This window comes from Lactuca serriola, chromosome 3 (genome assembly GCF_051521515.1).
Source record: "Lactuca serriola cultivar US96UC23 chromosome 3, Lser_US96UC23_V15, whole genome shotgun sequence".
Classification (NCBI taxonomy): domain Eukaryota; kingdom Viridiplantae; phylum Streptophyta; class Magnoliopsida; order Asterales; family Asteraceae; genus Lactuca; species Lactuca serriola.
This window is the reverse complement of record NC_136410.1, coordinates 134343991-134364364: the sequence shown is the minus strand read 5'-3', so window position 1 is coordinate 134364364 and position 20374 is coordinate 134343991. Positions and strand designations below refer to the sequence as shown.

Below are 20374 nucleotides of genomic sequence, written 5' to 3'. Positions count from 1 at the left end.
CAATTTAATTAACTACAACAACTCTTATTTAACCCGAATAATTAACTAGGAAATTTATTATTTTTATCAACTGGCCATTGTTTGAGTTGATATGTTTTCTAAGAATTGGTAATAGAGAATGTGAACCTAATCACTTTAATCGGTAGCCAATAATAATTAATCCATTGCGCTTGCCATAAAAACAACAATAGGAGTAGATAAACCGAACCTAAACAGAAGTCATCTTATTATTGAATTTAGTTGACTTTTACTTGATTTAGCCATTAGTTATTTAATTTGTGTGTTAGTTAGGTCATCTAAGTTTCTAGTCTTGCAAAACTAGAGAAACCCTTTTACTTTTATTATTTGGTGATGTTAATTCTAGTTATTAGTTTAATTACCGTTCCCTGAGTTCGATACTCTGCTTATTTAACTATACCACCAATTGAAAGGTCCACTGCCTTTTGTGTGTCTAATTTATATTTTAAAAGTATGATAAAACTGGTTAGTTTCACACACACCAAGTTTTTGGCGACATTGTCGGAGAACAGTTCAAAAATGAATTCTAATTTCTAGTATTATCGATCCTTTGTGTGAGATCCATCTTGCACAAAGTTATTGCATTAGTAATTTAGTCATTAGGTTATGTTTTATGTTTTTCTGTTTTTAGAATTTTTGTTTAATTTATTTTTGTTTTAGCTCTGTACTCGCAGAGTGCAGTCGAAGCTACTCGACGAGTCCATCGCTGAACACATAGTTTTTTTGTTTTAAGTTTATTTTTGTTCTTTTTACGCGTGTTTTCTGTTTTGCTTGCAGTTCGTTTATGACCAGAGGTGGAGGTACACCTTTGATTCCACCACTTGAAGACCCAGAAGCAACATTGAGGAAAAATAAAGGAAAAACCGTAGGAGAAACCGCAACATCGAAGAATTCACCGTTGAAGAATCTCAAATATGTTTTTAGTAAGAAAAAGGGCAAGAAAGTAGGATAATCCAGCATCTCTTCAGTGGCGGACGAAGACCCGAAGAAGGAGGATACCGAGTACGAAACCGAAAGAGAAGAAAGTGAATTTGATGAAGGAAGCGATTTAGAAGGCGAACTAGCTAAGCCCATGGCTAACATTGATGAAGTTCCCCTGGGTGAACAGAAGAAAAGGATGTAAGATGATACCGGCCCAGGACTCGTGCAACCCGCGATTCCTGCAACTGCCACCTTTGAAATTAAGGGCCACATACTTGCTCAACTTAAGGAAATTCCATTCTACGGGAAGGATCATGAAGACGCATACAAGTATCTAGACGACGTCAACGATATAGCCTACTACTTCAATGTCCCTAATGTGGCCCGAAACATTGTTTTGCTTCGAATGCTACCAGTCACATTTAAGGGGGCTGCGAAAGATTGGCTGAAATCACTCCCTCCAGGATCCATCACTACTTGGGCTAAGATGAAAGTGGAATTTATTGATTAATTTTGCCACCCCATCAAAGATAACAAAGTTGAAGAAGGCCATAGCAAACTTTGAGCAACAAGCTGGAGAGTCACTATATGAAGCATGGGAAATATACAAAGGCTTACTAAGGAACTACCCGCATCATGATCTGAACAGTCAACAAGAAGTCTCCATTTTCTATAATGGAGTGAATCTTACAACTAGGCAGCTCCTTGATTCGCAAGTACCACTCACAAAGAAGGCACCCTCGGTGACAAAGGCCTTAATTGAAGAATTCTCTAAGCATTCTAGAAAATATCATAACCCAAGGAATGACCCAAATTGAGGGGTAGTCAACTCAGTTACTGATAGCATGGCAGCAGTGATGGTTAAGTTGGAGAGTTTAGATTGAAGAATGAATAAGATGGACCAATCTATACATGTTATCCGGTTGGAATGTGAGAATTGTAACGAGCCTCACCTTACTAGAGATTGTGATTTGGACGAGAATAAGAACCAGAAAGCACAAGTCTGCTATTCAAGTGGCGACAAGTATGATGATGATTGGCGAAAACCCAAGAAATAATGGCTCCCGTACGATGAATACAAGAAGGAAAAGGAAGAAAAGTTTAAGAAAAAAGCCAGAGGTTTCTATCAAAAGGAGGAACCAGTGCAAGAAAAGAAATCAGAATTGGAAGATATGTTTACAAGATTTGTAGTCGCGTTCGAGAAAAGGCACAATGATACCGACGTTGAAATGAAGGAGCAACAAAATATGCTTATAGAGCACCAATCTATGATGATGGATCTGAAGGGTTTTAAGCATTCTAACACTCCTATGGTGTATATGCAACCCTAGAAACCTTGGATCTATGTTTTATCTATAATACATGCAAATTTGTTTTTCCATGGTTCATAACCTATCTAGCATACATGGGGAACTTTTAAACATAAAAGATAGTAAGAAATACATATTTTTAGTTGCTTGAATTCCTTGAGAACCTTGTGTGCCGAGCACCCCAAGTGTGATGCCTCAAATGTCTCACACAACACCAAATACACGTGGAATAACCTTGAGAGAAATATAATACTTCTAAAATCGGCTATTCCCTCTTGTTCTCATTATTGCCGATTTTGGTCTACAAGATGTTGCTTATATAGTGTGTCATAATTAGGGTTACACCATGTAAACCCTAACTGACATGAATCTTCATTTCTTGGATCCATGGGTACAAAAACACCATGGAGCATCCTATGGTTTTTAGCCCAACTTGATAATCCAAGGAGCATTAGCCCACTATACAAGTATGGGTGATTTACACGATCAACCCATATATTTAATTAGTCTTCTTTTGATCACTTAATTAATGCTAGATCAATACTAATTAAATAATATTATTAATATATTAGAACTTATAATATCTTAATAAAACTTATGTGTTATTTATTTCATTTTAGTCTATCCAAATGCATGATGCCATGCAACCCAAATGGACCATGCTAATCGGGTCAAGTACATTCCAGAAATAGTTATGAACTTAGACACCTAATCCAATAGTCTTCCACTTGTATAAGTCTAATAACTATAATTGCAACAATGACTTCAAGAACCGATCAACAATCGTAGCTCTTTCAAGGTCTCGCAGAACTGAGATGATGATACGCCATTTAAGATAAGTGATCATATAATCCTCTGTTCTAGATATTAGCTGGACAAATACATGGAACAATGTCATACTTATTGTCCAACAGTTTGTTTCCCGATTTCCGATTTTTTTGACATAGAACTTAATTGAACACATCAATTTAGTTCTGACCGGGCCCGGTACATGGGTCAACACAAAATCATCGAGGGGCCCATATATCGCTTCTAATCCAAGAAGGAACAGATAAACTTCGACTCATATGTGTGTTCTACTACTTTTTGAATCATACACAAAGACACGTTTTATAACATTGAGATACCAATAAGTTTTCGTACAATCAATGTATAACCAACTCATACGCAACAAGTCATCTCACTAGGTTTGAAGACATATATGATACCAGTGAGCATGGGTTGAATTCAACACTCGGAACTTATGAGCACTCATGAGTGTTGTAGCACCACTTTGCTATGTCCAACATCTTAGACCTCTACAAGCCAACGCATGACAATCTTAATTCATATTTACTTCCAACATATGACCGACTGTGGAGAATTTGAATAATATGAAATAACATAACATAATTATTCTGGAAGTCAAAACATGCAAAATGAAATGATAGTAAACGATTGAAAAAGGATATCAATACTTTACTCATAAATAAATACAACTTTTATTCATCATCAAATGTCAATTACACTATACACGTTTTAAAGCTATCTAACTACTAAAACTAATATCATCCTTCAGCCCTATGTGCCTTGCATGCTGGAGATGCTTATCCCTGCCCAATCCCTTCATGAGGGGATCTGTCGGGTTCTCATCCGATGATACCCTCTTTGCCACGAGGAGTCCTTCTTTTATTTGATGTCTGATGAAATGATATTTTCTGCCAATGTGTTTGGATCTCCCGTGATCCCTTGGTTCCTTGGCTAAGGCAATTGCACTATCACTATCACGGAAAATCTCTATAGGCTCCTTTATAGCTGGTACAACTCCAAGATCTCCAATGAAGTTATTTAGCCATATAGCCTCCTTTGATGCCTCGCTTTCCATTATATACTCTGATTCGCAAGTTGAATCAGCTAGTGTCTCCTAGTTGGAACTTTTCCAAGAAATTGCCCTCCGTTTAAGGTAAAGACCCAGCCTGATTCAGAGCGGAAATTATCCCTATCATTCTAAAAGCTAGCATCACTATACCCCAATACTCTCAAGTAATCACTCCCACTGAGGGTAAGGACCCAATCCTTAGTCCTCCGCAGGGACTTGAGAATGTTCTTTACCGCATACATGATCGAGCCTACAACGGAAGCATACGATACTCGAATCATTTCTGCTATCTCAACCTCCATACACGGACACTGAGTTTTACTCAGTCTTGCATTACTCTAGATCGGGAACTCTCCTTTCTTGGAATTCGGTAGGCCGAATCTATTCAGCACCTTCTCCAAGTAGGTAATCTGATTAAGTCCAATTAGTGTTTTACTCCTGTCTCTCAGAATCCTTATCACTAAGATATAGTCAGCTTCTCCAAGGTCGTTCATAGCGAAACACTTCCCAAGACAGGACTTAAGTTCTTGCAGAGTTGGGATGTCATTTACTATGAGTAGTATGTCATCCACATAGCCTTGACATATACACAAGATTCATCTACACTCCTTGAAAAGCCAAACTCTTTGACTTTCTCATCAAAGCAAAGATTCCATCTGCGAGGTGCTTGCTTTAATCCATAAATGGATTTATCAAGATTACACACTTTATTAGGGTACTCTGTACTGACAAAACCCTTTGGCTGACTCATGTAAAAATCCTCAGTCAACTTTCCACTAAGGAAAGCGATTTTGACATCTATTTGCCCTATTTCATAATCATGAAATGCAGTAATGGCTAACATAACCCTAATAGAATTAATCTTCGCTACTGGTGAAAACGTCTCTTCATAATCAACTCCCGAAGTTTGAGAAAAGCCCTTTGCAACTAGTCGCCCCTTATAAGTGTATACATTACCATCCATGTCGATCTTCCTCTTGAAGATCCATTTACACCCGACTGTCTTGTGACCTCGTACATTGTCAACCAAGTTCCAAACTTGATTGTCATACATGGATTGTATCTTGCTATCCATACCCTATTTCCATTTAACAGCCTCAGGGCCTGCCATGGATTCCGTGTAGCTGTTAGTTTCATCCAAACTTACCAGTGTGCTATCATTGATAAGTGTATCACCTTCCGCAGTAATATGAAAACCATAGTAATGCTCAGGTGCATTCCTAACTCTCGTGGAACGCCTCAGAGGTACTGAATCTTCTGTCAGATCAACAGGAGTTTCCTCCTCTGGTTGATTGCTAGGGTTTGAGGTTCCTTAACCACTTGACTCTTGAAATTCTTCAAGGTCAATTTGCCTCCCACTGTTTCCTTGGCTCATGAATTCTCTCTCGCAAAAGACTCCTTTCCTTGCTACAACTACCACATTATCACTAGGTCTGTAGAAGATATAACCAAAGGATCTCTGTGGGTAGCTGATGAATATACACCTCTCATTTTGAGGTTTGAGCTTATCGTGAGACTCGCGCCTCACAAAAGCCTCGCAACCCCAAATCTTGATGTGGTCCAGATTGGGAACTTTTCCGGTCCACATCTCATGAAGTGTTTTGGCAACCTTCTTTGTAGGAACTAGATTAAGGAGATGGGCGGCAATGTCTAAGGCATAACCCTAAAATGAGAATGGTAGCGAAGCTCGACTCATCATAGAACAAACCATATCCAACAAGGTTCGATTGCCCCTCTCAGCCACACCATTAAGTTGTGGTGTCCTAGGAGGTGTCAATTGTGAGATAATCTCACATTCCTTAAGATAGTCAATGAACTATGTACTAAGATACTCACCACCTCGATCGGATCGAAGCATCTTAATGTTCCTGCCCAATTGATTCTCCACTTCCTGCTTGAACTCTTTGAATCTTTCAAAGGTCTCTGACTTATTCTTGATTAAGTAGACATATCCATATCTACTAAAATCATCAGTAAAAGTCACATAGAAGCGGTTACCATCTCTTGTGGCGGTTCTGAAGGGTCCACAGACATCAGTGTGTATGAGGCCCAACAAACCCTCACCCTTAGCACAAGTACCAGTGTCGGGTAACTTTGTCATTTTCCCAAGCAGACAAGATTCACAACTATCATCTGACATTAGGTCAAACAACTCCAAGACTCCACCCTTTTGGAGTTGGCATATGTGTTTCTTGCTTACATGTCCAAGACAAAAAGACCATAATGATGCTTTATCCAAGTTATTAATATTAAAAGAATCAATACATAACACATTATTTTCTAGGTTATCTACAACAAACACAGCTTCATACACACCATCACAAGGTAATGCTTTAAAATAAAGAACATTATTAAAGAAAGCATTTACTCCACCAATTTCATTATCAAAAGAAAAGGTAAACCCTTGTTTGTACAAAGCATGAAAGGAAATAATATTTCTTGTAATTTCAGGCGAGTAACAACATTTATTCAATTCTAATGTAAACCCACTACTTAGCAACAAATAATAAAGTCCAATCTTGGTGATAGGTGAAGCTTTCATATTCCCCAAGATCAAGTTTATCTTTCCATGCTCCACATTCTCACTTCTTCTTAGTCCCTGCAAATCAGAACATATGTGAATTCCACATCATGTATCAAGGACCCAAGAGTTAGAATAGGGTGAGTTATTAGACAATATTGTGTAAATACCTGCATGGTTGGGTTTCACTTTCCCATCCTTAATATCTTGCTTATACTTTGGGCAGTTCCACTTCCAATGCGACTTTTCATGGAAATAGAAGCATTCAGCCTCTTTTGGGTCAGAAGAAGGAGTGACGAAACCTTTCTTGGTTCCACTTGAAGAGGAGCCATCAATGGTCTTACCCTTGGTACCATTCGAAGAGTTCTTCCTTTTTTTCCCTCTACCTTTTCTGATTGCCAGGACAGTGGTGTATTTTGGAGTAGGAGTAGGAGTGGTAACAACTGGGTTACCTTTAAGACCTGTTTCTGCCGTCTTTAGGATTCCTTGGAGCTTGCTGAGGATAACTTCCTCCTTGTTCATGTGGTATGTCATGCGGAATTGATCATAACATGATGGTAAGGAGTGCAAAATGATATCTATTGCTAGCTCCTCGAGGAAGTTCACATTCAGTTTCAGCAAACGGTCCACATAACTTTGCATTTTCTGCATGTGGCCCGTGATAGGTTCACCATCCTTCATCCGGGTTGTTATCATAGAGGAGATGATTCCATATCGCTCTTGGCGAACACTCTGATGGTAGTGGTCCATCAAATCCTGGTGCATCTCAAAAGGATAATAGTCCTCATAGGACTTTTGGAACTCGACTGTCATTGTGGCCAACACGATGCATGCCAGTTTGGTAGCATCTCTTTCATGGGCCTAATATTCAGCGATCTCCTCAGGAGTAGCAGACGGCTCGAGTTCTTTAAGCTCCTTATCGAGGACATATTCTTTGTCCTCATACCGAGAGACCATCCTAATGTTCCTGATCCAATCCATAAAGTTGGATCCATCAAAGATGACTCTCCCACAAAGTTTCATGAGAAAGAAGGAGTCGGTAGGGTTTGAGCCAGAAGCAGCATTATTGGAAGACATCTGAAAAGAAGAAAGACAAGTTTTGATTAGATATAAATATAGTCCTTAATAAAACACCCAAATTTAATATTAAGGCTAGGACCCAACACAATATTTTATAACTTAGAAGAGGGATGCTGTAATCCAAGCTATAAAATATTTGAAGGCAGGTGTATCACGATTCACCAATTTCCACCATGAAAAATGAAATAAATTATTAGGTTTTAATTGGTTTTTAAAACTCCTAGATTCTTTGAGATTCATTGAACTTTTCAATGGCATGTTTCAATCTCGAGTGTGCCCTTCAGGTTTTGTGACTGGGATGCCGAGGATCACAAAACAAGGTGTGAAGTAACCATGAAAATTACTTTTGTATTCTTAATATTCACCCCTCAATCGATGTGTCGGTTAACCACACGCGCTCCACCGATACTATGATAAATATTTACCCTTTTCCTACCTTGTTAAGTCCAGGCTAGTGTGCCGATTAACCACACACGCTCCACTAACGACTTAATCAAAGTGCAAAGTGTAATTTCATGGGTTAGCACCTTATTCACATTTTCCTAAAGTAAATAAGATTGGGAATTTATAAATAACATTTAGTTACTTTATAATCCTCATACTTTTAATGAATATTTGAAGTCCTTGTCTTACTCGTTCGGCTATCGACCCTCCACCGATCAAGGAAGCGGTGGGTGAGAATGGGCACCCATTAAGCTACCATTTTACAAGCAGCAACCTTATACCCGCCTTATAGATCGGCTTCGTGAATGACGCCTACTAATGGTAAAACAACTTTTTCTTATACATATATAATTATTATTAAACTTATAATATTATAAAGTATAAGGGTTGAATTTTAACTTTTAAAATTCTAGGGGTTGGAACTACAGTTTTTAGAGTGACTTAACATGTTCCAAAACTTAAGGGCAAGTTTTGTAAATTTACAAAACTTTACATTTCATAACTTATGAGTTAATGGTTTAATCAAATGAGTGAGTTTTCATTTTATGTAACCTATGTGTTTCTTTAATGGTCTTTAAAAGTGTGACTTTTGGTAATCCATAACTTGAGGACAAATTATGGATTCCATTAAAACAGATAATTGATCCAAGAATTAATCGTTAACAATTTAGCAAGTAATTCCTATGATCTACCAATAACTCATAAGAACATGCATATCATATCAAAATTTCAAGAATCATATGAACACATATAAAACATGGAATTTTGATATTATCCATTATAAATGGATTAGCATAACCATTACACCATCTAAAACAAGTTTTAAAACACCAAAACAGTTTAGGGTAATGTTTCTAGTCCATTTCCAGTAGCAAAAGTTGAAAATTTGCATTATGGGCCTCCTACTCGTCGAGTGCATGAACCTACTCGACGATTAGGATGAGTTTACCCATGGACTCATTGAGTCCCCCCATGGACTCGGCGAGTTTATGCTGCAGAGTGCAAAAAAACTGAGTTTTTTCACAATTTTGCATCAAGTATCAAACAAACAAGCCTAGGCTTTGTTACCACTAAAGGGTTTTGAGCATTCTAACACTCATATGGTGTACATGAAACACTAGAAAACTTGGATCTATGTTTTATCTATGATACATGCAAATTTGTTTTTCCAAGGTTCATAACCTATCTAGCATACATGGAGAACTTTTAAACATAAAAGATAGTATGAAATACATACCTTTAGTTTCTTGAATTCCTTGAGAACCTTGTGAGCCTAGCACCTTGAGAGAAATATAACACTTCTACAATCGGCTATGCCCTCTTGTTCTCACTAGTGTCGATTTTGGTCTACAACATGTTGCTTATATAGTGTGTCATAATTAGGGTTACACCATGTAAACCCTAACTGACATGAATCTTCATTTCTTGGATCCATGGGTACAAAAACACCATGGAGCATCCTATGGTTTTTAGCCCAACTTGATAATCCAAGGAGCATTAGCCCACTATACAAGTATGGGTGATTTACACGATCAACCCATATATTTAATTAGTCTTCTTTTGATCACTTAATTAATTCCAAATTAATTCTTGATCAATACTAATTAAATAATGTTATTAATATATTAGAACTTATAATATATTAATCAACCTTAAGTGTTATTTCTCTCATTTTAGTCTATCCAAATGCATGATGCCATGCAACCCAAATGGACCATGCTAATCGGGTCAAGTACATTCCAGAAATCGTTATGAACTTAGACACCTAATCCAACAGGATCAACAAACTATGCTTCGGAATCAACAAGCATCCATTCATAAAATTTAAAAACAGCTAGGCCAACTTGCACAACAAATCAACCTACGAGGATCGGGTGAACTTCCTAGAAATACAGAACAAAAACCAAGAATGGCACATGTAAATGCACTAACAACAGTTTCTGAGAAATTTTTTACTCCTTTGACCTCTCTCCAGATGGCCTCAGTAAAGGTGCAAGCTGAAGAGCCTGAAAACTCGAAATCAGGGAATCCTGACTCGACTCGCCGAGCCCAAGACAAGGAATCGACGAGTCAAAAAAATGGCTATTCTTTAAAGCTTTACCGACCTCCTTTGTCATTTCCGAGTCAAGCCATACCTGGTGAACAGATTCTAGAGTATAAGAAATTTATGGAGCATATAAAGGCCCTTCAAGTGAATATTCCGTTTATTGAAACGAAACTTCAAATCCCGAAATATGCAAGCTTGTTAAAGAGTCTCTTTACATCTAGAAAAGATATGGCAGAAGTGGCTGAAATAGTATGGAATGAGTTGCCAGCGAATAGGGGAGATCTAGGAAGCATCACGATACCTTGTCAATTTGGAAATATAACTGCCACTTGTGCATTGACTGATTCGGGGGCAAGTATAAATATTATGCCATATTCTTTCTTCAAAAAGCTAGACTTGTCGGACCCAAAACCTATCCGTATGACAATCCATATTGCCGATAAATCAATAATACGTCTAAGAGGAGGGTGCAAAGATTTTCTCATCAAAGTTGATAAATTTGTTTTCCCTGCTGATTTCGTAGTGCTATACATGGAGGAAGACCTTAAAGTTACAATTATTCTTGGGAGGCCTTTCTTGAATACCGCTTGTGCTATAGTTGATGTGTGAGAATCTATGCTAAAACTAAGGGTGGGGGATGATTCGGTGATTTATAAAGCTGAGCAAGAGCAAAAGCATGAAGAGACGAAAGAAGATAAAGTTCCGTCAATATATTTGGATGATGAAGTGTTAGAAAGAGAGCTTGCGCTTTTACAAGAATCCAAATCAATTTCTACTATCCCTGAAAGAGAATTTTTATTCTAAAAGGGACTTAAAAGAGATAGAAAGGTTGCTAGAGGAAGCTGATTACCAAGAAACAAACAAAGGGGTGGAAAGATCACCGACTCGTCGAGTAACACCCACTGACTCGACGAGTCCAAATCAAAAGACAAAACCAAAGGGAGATCCCTGCAGACCACACGCACTTTTTCTGTCCAACATGCACGTTTTTCCTGATCAATTGGAAAATCTACTTGAGGAAAGTGCAATTGTTTAAGATTTGTGCAACTTCCAAAATGCACATTTGGCTTGCCTTGACACAATTATGCAAAATGATGAAACAATTCATCATGAAAAGAAGGAGAGCTTAGAAGATAAAGAAAATACTAAGGCTTGGAATAAGGATGAGCATAACTCTTCCATTGACTCATACACGCCTGATCAAGAAGCAATGCCAACCACAATCATAAGAACCAAGCTTCGAGCCCTAGTCTCTACCACATTTGAAGTTTTCACCTTTAAACCACCAAATTCTTCATTATGTGATGAAATAATGACTAACAAGGCAATCGAGGTAGAGGAAGGAGTGAAAAAGAAGAAGCATAGAAGAGGGGTAAAGCGTGAATTTGATGAAGATGGTATACGGGAAAGGAAAGAAGAATTGAAAAGGGCATATAAGAGAAAATCCATATTTACAAAACCAAGTATAAAGAGCAAAAACTAAACAAAGAGATCCTATTAGATGAAGCCGTAGAAACGTAGAGTACGAAGGAGTCCAGCTAACGACTCCTAAAAAAGAAGCGCTTGCGGGAGGCAACTCGTCATTGGAGTTTGCTTTTGTTTTTCTATTTCTTTTTATTTTGTGTGCTTAGTTTGGTTTGTTTCTAAACTTCTAGTCTATTAGAGTGATATAGGAATGCTAATTTGATGTTTGTTTTCCTATTATTATGTAGTTTTTTTTGTCTTGGATCTTTGCAGAAGTTAGGGTGAGATTAGAGCAATTTCTTAAAGCGTGAGGGAAATAAAGTGAGGGGTTGAGTCGTAGACGAGAAGATTAGAACACTTTGAGCGATATGTTGAGTCTGATGTTTAATTGGTTGAAGAGGATTCTAGTTACTGAAGAAAAATGAGGGGGTATATTACCTTAATACCCTCCTTAAACCTCAAAACAGACCTGAAGCAGAAAGATGAATTTGCATGATCACCGACAAAAACTCGTCGAGTCCTCTCTTACAACTTGACGAGTCCAACAGAAAATTCACGATTTCTGCCCATATCACGATTCAACTCGACGAGTCTCCACATAAAACTCGGCGAGTTGCTCATTCTTTTATCTTTGAGTCGACGATTTGATTCCATTCGACGTTGGCATTGTCTATATTTTTTAAGATCATTTTCTGAGCATTTCCAAGAAGCTTTTTCCGGTATATTTGGAGCTCTAACACACGAGACGAATGACACCCAAGACATGGATGAGTTGTTCCCATGTCTAAAGTCAATTGAAGATGGTGCTTTGAATGAAGACAATCAACCTCGCCACTGCTATCCCATGGGAGTTTGTTCTAATTCCTTCTTTACTTTATTTTTTTCTTTATCATGCATAGTATGAAATGGGGACATTGCATAAATTAAGTGTAGGGTAGGGGCTTGGTTACATTAGATGAAAATTTTGAAATTTTGCATAAAATTGCTAGGGTTTAACTTAGAAAATTTTGGGTAAAAGCAATTAGGATTCCATGCGAGTATTGAGTTTGATGATTCTTTGAAGACCCAAATGTTTAGTTGAGCCAATATACGTTATAATGCATTTGTGGACCCCTTTATTCTAGTGAAATCATGGGACAACAACACAAACTCGCTTAGTTTGAGGGATGCAATATTTTTAGCATCATGTACTTGAAATGTATTCTGGAAGAATAATACTTTAACAATTAAAGGTTAAAGTTAAGGCCCCTGCTTAAGAATGTAGGTATTAAGTGAAAAAAAAAGTGAGTTACATGTTGAAAGAAAGAGAGAGAATTACAAGAAAAGTTGTAAGAATTTTGGAGCAATCAAAGTGAAGATCAAAAGATCAAAATTCTAAAGAAAATAAAAAATTTTGAAGATACCAAAATCAAAAAGGTGGTGAATTCAAAGAAGTAAATATCAAATATCAAAGAAGTGAAGAATTCCAAATAAGCTCCATAGTGGTATCAAAAAGTTGTAATTTTCTAGATGATGTATGCTTGGGTTGCTGGACCAAAAATACCTTGAGGTTAGGAGGTTTTCTGCATATGGATTTGGAGGGTTGCACAAAATGAGCATTGTTCAAAAAAAAAAAGCGGGCGAGTGTTTATGAGGATTGTAGTACTTAGAATTAAGGGGGGTCCTTAGGAACAAATTTAGACACAAATGCATGCGTTGCGGTCTTGGCATAATGGTTGGGTTAAATTGGGATTGTCTTATATGATATTAGTGTGCTAAAATTTAGTTTTTATTGGGGGCAATCAAAATTCAAGTGTGGGGTATTTTGATATGTCCATATTTAGCTATATATTTAGTATAGAATTTTATCATTTATTAGCTAATTATTTACAAATTATGGACAAAAGGTACTTAATAGTGTTTAAATTGTATTTCCAGTCCAAAAATTATGCTCGGAAGCAAAAGGAAGTAAGAGATACAATCGGAAGCTCGGGAATTGAATAAAGAAGAAAAAAGAGCCAAATCTTGAAGCTACTCGGCGATTAACAATGTCTAGTCGACGAGTACCCACGAAGGTTCATGAAGCAATATGTAAAGTCCTTACCGTACACGGATTCTATAAGGGGACTCGGTGAGTCGGTTGGCTACTCGACGAGTAGCCTCTGTTTTCTAAAAACTATAAATAGAGGACAAATTCCGAAACAAAACTCTCTCTGGATTTTTAGGGGATTACCTTGCGACTAGAAAGGCTGTTGGAGCTCTGGAAATCGTAAGAGTCAACCCTAGTTTTCAACTCTAAGAATATTAAAGGCAACATAAGTTTACTCTTTACTTTATCTATTGTTTTAATCATGTTTAAACTACTAGACATTGTTTTTGAGTTGCTTTCTGCTACAATCATGAGCTAAACTTTATATCTTTTGTATAGGATAGGAAAATTTACAACTATGGATTGATTTGTGGTTGGATTAATTATTTATTGGTGAATTTAGTTTTATTAAGCTTATTGAAGAGCCTTATGCATTAACCATAACTATTTTCTATTAATTATCAAGTAATTAAGCTGCATGAACATCTCTTAATTGCTTATCTCATGAGATTTATGTGAAAGCATTGTCATGTGCCTAGGAATAGCGAACGTGAAACTAGGATTAACTCGAAAATAGGTAAATTAATGTGTGAGCTTGTGTAATAAACCATCAACAAGAGGTTAATTGAATGACCAATTTAATTAACTACTACAAATCTTATTTAATCGGAATAATTAACAAGGATATTTTATTAGTTTAATCAACTGGCCATTGTTTGAGTTGATATGTTTTCTAAGGATTGGTAATAGCGAATGTGAACCTAATCACTTTAATCGATAGCCAATAATAATTAATCAATTTCACTTGCCATAAAATCAACCATAGGAGTAGATAAACCGGATCTAAACAGAAGTCTTCTTATTATTGAATTTAGTTGACTTTTACTTGTTTTAGCCATTGGTTATTTAATTTGTGTGTTAGTTAGTTCATTTAAGTTTCTAGTCTTGCAAAACTAGAGAAATCCTTTTACTTTTATTATTTGTTTTAGTTAATTCTAGTTATTAGTTTAATTATCGTTCCCTGAGTTCGATACCCTGCTTATTTAACTATACCACCATTTGACAGGTCCACTACCTTTTGTGTGTCTAATTTATATTTTAAAAGTAGGAAAAAACTAGTTAGTTTCACTCACACTAGACATGATGAAAGTGAAAACCACAAAACAATACATTTTAAGGAATTATCGGTGAACAATTTATTGTTCTAGATTTTTACAAAGGAATGGACGGATGAAACTTTTATGTTTCAATGTAGCATTCACATAATGTTTGAAATCTCAGTTTCATTCTTTTGCGTGATTTTAGTGAAATTGACCAATACCAAGTCATTTCTACCCAAAAGATCTTGATTTTTCTTTTCTTGGCATGAGATTTTCGTTTGAATATTTTTAATTACCTTTTTTCAATTTAAAATCTTACATAAGCTTACTTGATGTTGATTACACTAATCACTAAAGGATTTTCTTACATTTTTTTCTCTTATGTATGTTGCAAACATGTCTGAAAATAAAGCCTACCCTTAATACTGAGTAAAAGAGGCCCTTCGATACTTGTCCATAAGTATTCAAGTATATTTCACGGTAAACCACACAAGCTCTTTGACATCTCTCTTGATTTTGAAGGAAGATAATCATTGCCCATGATCTTACTGCCTTATAACAATGTATCTTTGATATCACGACTTACCCAAAATTTTCTTATATTTGATTCTATCTTTTTCTTTGGATACACATTTGCATTGGAATCCTTGAGGTTTTAGGTATTACAAACTTGGATCAAGATTCCATAAAGTGTGGCTTATGATTTCATTCACTATATCCATAAGTGAAAGAGAGCCAACCAAAGAAGTGGTTACTATTGAAGTTTGTTACATGTTCGATACTCAAAAATTGAAGTTTGCTATTTGACGAACAAGCAAAGTGACTATTGTTTAGTAGGTGATAGACTACTATTGCTATCTATTTGATCGAGGTAAACACTCATCTTTTTTACAAGTGGCAGATAGAGACAATGTACCCTCAGCTTTTCACTTTACACGTGGAGGCTTATTATAATTGAATGGTTAAAATTCAAATTTGGCACAATTTATAAAAATGGTTTTGGCAGTTCCTATTCAGTTTTTCTCATCGTTGTTTTTCTATCAAGAACCCTAAACCTAAATCGTTCAACTTTCTACAAAAGTATTTGTTCGATTAATCATCTTGTCTCACGTCGATTAGTTCAATACAACCGATGAAGAAAGCTCTATTTCTCAGATGAATATTCAATCCAACAATGTATGGTTCAATCCAGTTATTGGTGCTTATCCAAAAGAACTTTAAATTCTTGTTAAGTGATTGAATGCCCTTGTTAATCATCATGCCTTAAGTGCTTCTTTTTCTATGCCAATGAAGTGGTTAACCTTGGCTTGTTCTACTGCTATATACAACAAGGATCGTGAACTAAACACATTTCGGATGGAAGCAAAAGGAAAGAGGAATCTCAAAAAGAAGCAATCTACTCAGATCTTGAAACTAGAGTTTGGTGGTTTATTTCAAACTCCAACGCCTAATCAAGTTCTTCCTATGTTGAATGAAGTTGGGTATTATCCTCCTATTACACTTATCAGTGTTTTTTGAAAGTCAAATTTACTGTCAATGTGGTGTTTCTTCTTTGGTATGTTTATTCGATATCTAACTAGAAGAAATTATGGATTATATAGGGAAAAAATCCAGTTCTATTCCCTTTTAGGAGGATTGTATTATCACATGAAAGTGGATTATGCATCATTTTTATGGGAAGAATTCACTTCTTATGTTACTCATGCAAAGAAAGTAACTGAGATCGCAAGTTGGAGATTTTGGAGTTTGGCACTTATTGAAGCTTATCAACATGCTAGCATTCATGTTCTAGAAGGAGAGGATGATCCTGAAAATTTTCTTGTTATTGGAAGGATAATTGATGCAATGCTTGAGTTGGTGCCATTATCGAATCATGTTTTGATTCGATATCATGAAATGCATGTTAATGTTCCAAGGGTGCCTACGCCTATGAAGACAAAGTCAAAATCAAAGGGTGTTGTTGTGATTAAAGAACCTTCTGGTGAGGAGCCACAACAGAAGTAACGAAAGGCTAATAGTGTTTTAAATAAAATGGCTAGCAAGAAGCAAGTCACTAAGCCAATAAAGAACAAGAATAACACATTCGAAGTTACTGTTCTTGGTACTCCTGATGATTATGAAATTACTAACACGAAAGATATGGATTTCTTGATGAGAAAATCTTCAAAATATCATTGTGATGCAAATATAGATGGTATAGATCACTTGATCAATAATGCATTTCATAATGATATGCCACCTTTTTCACCATGAAAGATTTCCAGTGCCGAATTTAATACAGAGAAGATACCCAATCCAAATGTCACTATGAACACATCTAATATGGAAACAAACATCATAAATGATGAAACACCTTTGCACTCTCTTCCTCAATCTACAATCAATGTCAATCCACCTGAGGTTCCTACTACCAAGTCCATTCTAGAGGCTGGTAGAACTTTAGGAATCCCTGATAACACATCTTATGTGGACTCAAATGTCAATATAAGTTGAGAAATCTTTAATTGATACTTCGATAATCCCTCTATCATCAGATTCACCACTTAAAGTCTCATTGCATAATTCTCAATATTCTCCAACTTAAGCTTATGTCCTTACACAACCAATTACCACTTTGTTTTCTTCATAATGCACTGATCGTTCTTTGGAACAAGGAAAGGATGGTTCTTAGCGTATGGAAGATGAGGATGAAGAAGGATTTGGTTTTGGAGAATTGTCTTTTGATCTTGACGAGGAATACATAGCTGATGAAGCTTTGATGCTAGGGAAAGAATAAAAGATCCTTAACTCAAAGATGAACATGATTTTATAGTTCATCAATGATTTTCTTGGGAGTAATTATTTGTTAGTTGGCAAGGAAGAAGTTGTGTATTTGTTGAATTCCCATGAGTCAAAGATTAAAAGTATGATGCAAGGAGTAGTGACTAAACTTCATGACAAGCTGGATAATAATTTGAAGATTGTTCAACTTGATGTCACCGAAGTTCATAATGTTGCAAGGGAGTGAAATGAGATCAATGTGAAGAATTTTATGAGTTCAAGAAGTTTTTTGAACTAAAGATCAAGGATGTTTACGATTTGCTCAATACAGAAGGCTGGAAAATTGATGGATTATTTCTTGACGTACAAAAGAATGTTGATTTTTTGTTGGCTACTACACGTACTTTGTGGAAGATGTTTGTGCATTGAATGCTGAGTATAAAGAAGTGCTTGAGAAGAAGTAATCGGGTTATGAATCTTTATTCAAAGGTATTAAGAATTCTCTCAATAAGAACAAATCTCGAAGGTTGCAGCTGATTCTGGATCTTTGATATCTGATGTGCATGTTAATAATGTTGTGTCTTCCATTTAAGCCTATTTTAAGTCCTAGCTTTCTCTAATCTTAGATTTAGTACTTCACTTACCCATGAATGCTCCACATGCTATACAAGTGTCACAAGGGGGAGAAAAGGGTGGTTCATCGAAGATTAGAGGTAATGAAAAAGGAAAATTGGTTGGGAAGGTTTTTTCTACTCAGATTCCTATTCCAATTCCTTCAAAACTTGTACAAATGATGACAACAACCAGTGTTGTAATACTCGACGAGTTACTCGATTACTCGGCCGAGTACTCCCTACTCGTCTCCTTACCGAGGCGAGTTACAAAATCTGAGTACTCCTCGATCAACCCTTTACTGATGTAAGCAGTGTTGTAAAACTTGACCAACTCAGTGATTAAAATGTATAATATACTTAATGATTTATTATTTAACACACACACACATATGTGATTATTACTACATATATATATCTTAAATTTTCAGAAATTTTTCACAAAGTGAGACCAATGTGTGTTTTTTAGTTTTTGTGGATTCACATGTATCTAATTTTGAAATATATTTCAATCAACTTCTGGTTTTAACTTATGATTTTGACGTATATAATTTCGCTAAAAATATTTCTACGTGAATTACCAAATCCGAGTACTCCCGAGTACTCGCTACTCGGTAGTCGGCCAAACAGGTATCGAGTAGCAAGTTCTGCAACCATGACAACAACAAAAAATTCAAATCCAAATATTCAAAATCCTTATATCAAAATTGATATGTTGAAGGATCAATCAAAGAAAAACTTAAGAATAAATGAATGAGGAATCTCTTTTATAGTTATACATGTTGGTTTTTCAAGTAAACACAAAGGAAAAGGTCTTTAGGCAATAGAGAAAGAGAAGAAGAAAATGAAAAAGTTGGAAGTTGAGAAACTAAGACAAATGAACAGTTTCATGAGACAAAGAGAAAATGATCCTCCTAGTTTGGAAAAGGGAGATGTAAACAAAGTGACAAACTATGAAACGTTAGAGTCTATAGCGTTTAGAGAAGCAAACTCCTTTGAGAAGTTTCCAGAGGAGTGTTTCACAATTAAGAAGTCACCAATGCCTCAACTAAGCTTGTTGACAATTTTCAGTTTTATACAGTTTAAGCTTGTTGACAATTTTCAGTTTTATACAGTTTAAGCTTGTTGAAAATTTCCATGAAGATGAGATTTCATGTTATTTTGGGACAGAATGAAGAAAAAGTGTAGTCCTTGGAGAAGATAGTCAAGTTGCTCTCTGTATATAAGGGTGTAATTTGTAAAGATCATTTATAGAATTATCGATATAAGGTGATAAGACCATATAATAGTGTTTGTGAGTTCATTATTGATGGCTTTTCATTGATGAACCTAAATGATTTGATCACATTGGCATATGTGATTAAAATGTTGTGTAAGTCCCTAATTATGCCTGTGTATCAATCAGATCTGTTTGATGGTGCGGAATCCCAATCAAACGGATGATGTCAGATCAAATAGAAGAGAAGGAGAAGAAGAATAATACGAATCTTTTATGTATTGATATGAATTAAAATTCGGATACAAAAGATTCACACACACACTCTCTAGTTTCTCTCACACCTTAGAATGCACACACTTAAGCTCCTCTAGTGTTCATCAATCTTTTCCTCACACCCTCACCCCTACATATATACATGAGAATATGGGCCGGGTAAACATGGGCCGTAAACACCTCCATGGCCGTAAACTTGACCGTAAACACATAAGATATTACATAAAAATACAATTTCCTAGAAAAGCAAAGTATAAACCATAATATTGACCCAACAATCTCCCCCTTGGTTTATAGCTTTCTTTTCTTTTCTTAAATGACCCAACAAGCTCCCCCTAAAAAGTAGCTGGCTTTTCTTGTTAATCTTCATTGGGAGCTTGGCTTCAGCTATTATCTTCAACTTCTTCACAGCATCAGGATGAATATATGAATCTTCTATGAATGACTTCATCTTGAGCAGTTGAGCATTTCTTCAGAGTTTGGCTTTGAACGCACGTCGGGTGAGGAGGCTTGACGTACTGATTCTTGAAAGATAGCGCTTTCATCTTGAGAATCTTCAGAGAGAACATCAGAGAGAACAAATCTTCTGGATCACTTCAGCAGGTACAAAGATAGCAGCAGACTGATTGAGGAGGCTTCAATGCAATCCATCACATAATCTTCAATTGCAGCTTCACCTT

General features: G+C 36.2%; 1 protein-coding gene and 1 non-coding gene across 2 annotated transcripts; one reads left to right on the top strand and one right to left on the bottom strand.

Annotated features, from left to right (window-relative positions):
* Window positions 1-1475: 1475 nt before the first annotated feature.
* LOC145096442 (small nucleolar RNA R71) lies at window positions 1476-1582 on the bottom strand. The gene has a single exon (XR_013703851.1). It is a non-coding gene; the product is annotated as a small nucleolar RNA R71 (small nucleolar RNA).
* An 8479-nt stretch (window positions 1583-10061) lies between these two features.
* On the top strand, window positions 10062-10808 carry LOC145095730 (uncharacterized). Its single transcript, XM_079033562.1, has one exon. The coding sequence runs from the start codon at window positions 10062-10064 to the stop codon at window positions 10806-10808; it is 747 nt and encodes a 248-aa protein (XP_078889688.1).
* The last annotated feature ends 9566 nt before the right edge of the window (window positions 10809-20374 follow it).